Source organism: Panulirus ornatus, chromosome 4 (genome assembly GCF_036320965.1).
Source record: "Panulirus ornatus isolate Po-2019 chromosome 4, ASM3632096v1, whole genome shotgun sequence".
In the NCBI taxonomy this organism is placed as follows: Eukaryota; Metazoa; Arthropoda; class Malacostraca; order Decapoda; family Palinuridae; genus Panulirus; species Panulirus ornatus.
This window is the reverse complement of record NC_092227.1, coordinates 82070512-82076511: the sequence shown is the minus strand read 5'-3', so window position 1 is coordinate 82076511 and position 6000 is coordinate 82070512. Positions and strand designations below refer to the sequence as shown.

The 6000-nt window shown below is 38.8% G+C and overlaps 1 protein-coding gene across 7 annotated transcripts in view; it reads right to left on the bottom strand.

The window, feature by feature from the left end:
* Nucleotides 1-6000, bottom strand: part of LOC139745961 (solute carrier family 25 member 45-like) — a 49991-nt gene that overhangs the window by 15208 nt on the left and 28783 nt on the right. For 5 of the 7 annotated variants that reach the window (XM_071656715.1, XM_071656734.1, XM_071656707.1 and 2 more), the window contains exon 7: nucleotides 2626-2741. The exons of the other annotated variants lie outside the window; for them this stretch is intronic. In XM_071656715.1, coding sequence (XP_071512816.1) covers nucleotides 2626-2741 — 116 coding nt within the window. The remainder of the gene's footprint in view (nucleotides 1-2625; nucleotides 2742-6000) is intronic. 7 annotated transcript variants of the gene reach the window in all.

The following is a 6000-nucleotide window of genomic DNA, read 5'->3' as shown; positions in this document are numbered from 1 at the left end:
TATATATTCTTTATTCTATTTGACGAGATGTACTTGTTAATTCAACAGGATTCTTGAATTATGAAATAATTGACCAGTTAAGAGTCCTAGGAATACGCTGAAGAACAGACTTCATAAATACATCACGTTGAAAATCACGACCGACATTACTTGCGCCTCCATAGATAAAAGACTCGTTTTTACAGGTATTGTTCTTTAAATCATTTCCATACCTTCATACTCTCACCACATTCATTTCTGAGACTCTGATCTATTCCACCAGCATAACAGACTCGAAAGGATCCAGTGGTCTGTTGTTGTTCGAATACCTTTTTATTCCTTCGTATCTGATCTCTCTCTTTTGTTAACACCACATTATACTGCAGTTGACTTGACTCTACCTCAGAGAACCTTAATTGGGAGTCCTGCTCAAAACACCGAAGTTGCTTCATCTCAGCAGTCCATAAAAGATACAATAAGAACTGTGTTCTTATATGTAGCATTAATCTCACGTCTAGGAAGATACTAGCTCCTCTACTCAACTTGAGTTCAAAGCAATCTGGCGTGTTGAACTTCCCCAGTCTGGGTTCAAAATTTAAACAGTTTACCTCTGTTTGCGAAGTTGGTTCTCTCTCTCTCTCTCTCTCTCTCTCTCTCTCTCTCTCTCTCTCTCTCTCTCTCTCTCTCTCTCTCTCTCTCTCTCTCTCTCTCTCTTCTACAGCTATTACCTCGGATTTTGTTTCAAGCGGCTGAGCTGTCCCCACCAGCAAGCCGCCACTGTGTTATATGATTACCGTATGGCCGTTAGGAAATCAATGATGAGCTCTTTAGTGTATGTTTCTCTCCCAACACCATCAGGCTTTTTGGAACTCGTTGCTCCTTCTTGTGTCTTCCCAGAAAAAACCACGAAAGTCTTTTCATTCTTTTAAAATTCTAGTATAATTTTCCTTTACCTTCTTTACTTCCATCTCTTTCTTTTTTTCTTATTTTTTTGGGGGGAGGGGAGGGGAGAGGGGGGACTTCACTACATTCTAATTAAGGCCTGGACTCGACGATGACTTTCGTGCATGACAGAAAACTTCCCAAAGTACAAGAAGAAAGTGGGAAAAAGTACGCATCAGCAAGACGCTTCGTGGCTACGGGTGACTCTTGAAACTCGTTTACTGAAAAACACTATGATACTTTCCCACACCATCTCTTGGAATCACTTTTACTAAATTAGTTCTGTCCCCTCAAGATGCGGAAAAACCATGCCTATCTAGCAACCATATCATTTTCTTCTGCTTCTCTAAAACACAAACTACTTTAAGCTTGCTTAAGAAGGTCCTTATTCTTTTCAAACCTTACCGAGTTGAATTCTTTTTAGTGCAATAAAAGAAAGGAACATCTACCTCCATGTTTGATCGGATCAAAACTACATATCTGTCGACTTCTTTTCGTTCTATGATTGCCATTTTGATATTCTAAGCCCATGGAATTTCCTATTGAATGCTGTCTGTTTCACTCCAGATGCGAGGTGTGTGTTTGGAAATACAAACACGACGTGTGGCTGTCAGCGTTCCTAACCGTGACGTATTCTACGGGTCGACCAGGGTCTAGCGCATAGGTTCGGATCCTAGTTGTGACAATCGGTCCATAGTTAACCCCGCTGTTCATCCACACCTAGCGATTGGTCGATGAAATGGTCTGTGTGGCCTGGATGTGGATGGGGAGCTGTGGTTTCGGTGCATTACACATGACAGCTAGAGAGTGAGTGTGAACGAATGGGGCCTTTTTGTCTATATTCCTGGGATAGCGATGCTGTTTTCCTGTGAGACGGGGTAGCGACAGGGATGGCTGAAGGCAAGTATGAATTTGTACATGTGTATGTATGTAATGGCTGTGTATGTGTATGTCTATGTATATACATGTTGATATGTATATGTATGCGTATGTGAGTATGTAAGCGTTTATGTCCATATATGTGTATATGAGTGGATGGGCCATTCTTCGTCCGTTTCCTGGCTTTTCTCGCTGACGCAGGAAATAGCGATTATATATATATATATATATATATATATATATATATATATATATATATATATATATATATATATATATATATATATATATATTATATTCTATATCGAGTAAGTAATGATAGGGTAAGAGAGATGTGTGGTAATAAAAAGAGTGGGGTTGAGAGAGCAGAAGAGGGTGTTTTGAAATGGTTTGGTCACATGGAGAGAATGAGTGAGGAAAGATTGACCAAGAGGATATGTGTCAGAGCTGGAGGGAACGAGGAGAAGTGGGAGACCAAATTGAAGGTGGAAAGATGGAGTGAAAAAGATTCTGAGTGATCGGGGCCTGAACATGCAGGAGGGTGAAAGGCGTGCAAGGACTGTATTTGTAAGCCATTTTCACGGATAAGGCATCCTGGAAAATGGCTTGAAGTACTGTCGAAAGCTTGGAAATTCTGTGTTTATGAAATCCTAAGAAAGCGTTAGCAGCTACCAGCCAAAGCATATTCCATATATTATGTCGTTCTTAGAACAACATGATTCACAACTTTCTCAAGACCCCAAAAGCACCAGAGAGAACTAAAAAAATATCCTTTGCACTTGACGGTTTCAACTCTACGAAGCTTGTGTATGCGTTCGGACGTACCTGCCATGCCTCCACAAAATATCAGAGTACTTGCACCTGCACACTGTTCTGAGCCTGACATCCTATTGATGAATGCATCGTAGATCACCACATATAAGCCAAATGATGGCACGTCTCTGGAGGAGGGGGATAAGAGTCATTGTGAACAAGACTTTACAAGCCAAGAATGAAATGAAATAAACAATATAAAACATATAAAATAAAAAAGATAATATAAAATAAATAAAATGAATTAAAATTCGAAACTATGCTATACAGATTTTTACACATTGTCATGTCAATTACATAGGTTTACATGAGAAAGACAGACAAAAGGAGTCCTGACTGGCCTTCGACTGAGTTGTCCGAAAAAAAGAATAAGATTCTAGTCAAAGAGAGTCTACGTCACTTTCCTCTTAAGAATTCATCAATTAGATTCTGGGACTTTTAGAAATAGTTCAGTCACCCATGTCATTTTCAAGGAAATAACTATGTCACATTTTCAGTGCGTGAATCTGGCTGGCAAAGGAGTGCAAATATTTTGGCCATAGTAGACACCGGCAGGCAAAATAGGGAAAGATATGTCAAGGTATGAAATTCATTAAAGTCCTATTATTCTTCGTAAATATATTTACTGGTCTTTCTTTTTTTTTTCTTTTTTTGGTCAGTTCCACCTATCAAACCAATGAAGACCAAATCTCTGCTGATAGGATGTCCATAGTTACTTTCACACAGACGGTAATCTTTCGTCAACTTCTAGTATATTCTACTGGTCAGTATCTGCAATGCAGTATGTTACGTAATATTACTCGAAAAAAAAATAAGATAGGTCTTTCACGTCCTCAAAAATTCGTATATACTTTCCCTTGTCTTTTCTTTTTCTGCTTCATAATTCTCTCTATATTTCAATTAAGATCCGGCCTTGATATGGACTTTTGTCTATGACTGGAGCCTTCAACACACACAAAAATAGCAGAGTTCATTATGTTAATAATACCAGTACGGATGAATAACTTAAGTAATGTAGCTAAAATTAGAGGCAGGGATACCGTATGGAATGAAGTTAAAGGGATGTTTAGTGTCAAGAACTCATTAATCATTACGTTGAGCATCATAAAACATGTCACAGAGAGGAAGTATACGTTCCCTCGTTCTCCGAAAAAAAAAAGAAATTGCCTTTTTCTTGGAAATATCCACTGATATGCCTTATCCCAAGGAAACATAACCATTAAAACCGTTCCAACAATAGACCCACTCCTTTGCTTTGACCTATGTCCATATTCTTTGATTCGCCCCTCAACTCCCATTTTCTCTGTTAACATCTTCCACATCACACTATTATGATCTAACTTTACACCCTTTGCAAGACAAGATCCGAAGAGTGATTTCCATCCCAGTGGTAATTCGTGTCTCTGAGAGACTCTGCGTCACAGTACTTGATGTTTTGGAGGCTTCTAATAGTATATTGTGCACGAAGTATGATGCTCAAGCTCCCTTCTTTCAGTTTTCGTCTAGCTTATATACAAGCGGCTTTCTCAGAGTCTACAATCATTCTTTCTCAATACTTGTGGATTAATGCTCCTCCATTCCATAACAGCAGTTAAAGTAAGAATCATAAAGCTTAAAAAAGACAAACACAACATAGAAAAAAATAATGAGAAAGGTTATAATGCCATGAAATACCAATGATTTAAAATTCATAAACGTCCTTTTGAGGAGAAAGAGTTTGTCCTCCAATCAGAATACGTTTTCTTTGACTTAAAGTTTGTGCTTGCGCGCTATGGCCTAAACAGTAACTAAAGAATATGTTTCTTCAACCGTTCAGAAGCTCCACTGTGTACGAAATAGCTACCAGTAATGATAGAATCAACCAGAAAAAAAATAATAATAATAGTTGCGCATAATCAGCCAAAGTTTGGAGCAAGTACTGGGGCATATATGTAAATATAATCAAGAAAGATATTTACATGAAGGATATTTAGAATTTGAAACAGTGTATAAAGTTTATAAACTTGGGAAACATCTTGAATGAGCGCCTTACTAAATCATCTCTCAGCGAGGATGGCAGCGTATCACTGATCGTGATAAGACGAGATATCAGATAGCTGGGGACTATACAAGCCATAAACTTATAGCGTTCCTTTATCTTCGTGTACTTGGTTGGGGTGGGTCAAGTGTTACGCACCTTACTTTACTCACTTGTTAAAGCCTAACAGCTTGTTCAGCGTGATGAAAAAAAAGGAAAATACAACATTTTTCAATCTGAACTCCGTCGACTTTTCACACGACTATTCTTCATTCACGCCTCCACCTTCACATAAATGAAAAAAATTACACTCTTGCGCCTGACTTGATGTACTCTCCTTTAGCATCCTTATCTGTGATAACCCTACCACCACCCACCCATCCACCCACCCACCCAACCATCCACCCCATGAGTTCATTCTTTGCATCTGCCCATCTCTAGTGTGGTTTACTTCGTCTACTTGTACCTTTGGCATGTTGCCCTGCATCATTTTGCCCAGACGTAGACACGAAAAAAGAAATAAATGGGAGGTAACAAATGAGCATTTATTCATCTTGCATTATGCTTTTCAAAAAAGATAGTATACTGTTCACACACACACACACACACACACACATACACACACACACACACACCAATGTGGTCTATAAGTACCGATTGTAGTGTTGGGTACCGTCAGCCTCAACCACAAACTACATTGGACATATAACCTACACCCTGAGCCACTACCTCTCGCTCCACTTGCAAGAAGGTGGAATTAAACATCATGAGCAAAAGCAAGGAACGAGACTTACGAGGGAGAATGAAGTAAATAACACCAAAATCATTACTAAGTGCAGTGATTGGAGTAGACTATAAATATAAAAAAGCCATTCGCATTAGAGAAAGCATCTGTCATCAACATCCAGTCAAACATGACCACCGCCATACAGCGCTTTGATGGCCCGCCAATAGGAAGCTGACCTAACGCTGTTTTAGAACAGGGGGAACACGACACTGACCCGCCACAAGCTACAGAGTCCGCCATTTCAGGATGTGTGTGTGTGTGTGTGTGTGTGGGGATCACATGTTTACCAAATGGCGTCCTCGCTTCGTCGCTTCGATGTATATCAAGTGACTTATATTTCTCTCTTGTCTCCCCTGATGATGTGATTATTACACGAAAGTGCACTTGGGAACTTATCGTGTTTCATTTTCCCCGTGGACTCATAGGAATATATATATATATATATATATATATATATATATATATATATATATATATATATATATATATATATATATATATATATATATATATAACAAAATCTAGACCCATTCGTTCACAGCACATTCAATCACCTCGTAATACGAGGCATGGGACATGCTTA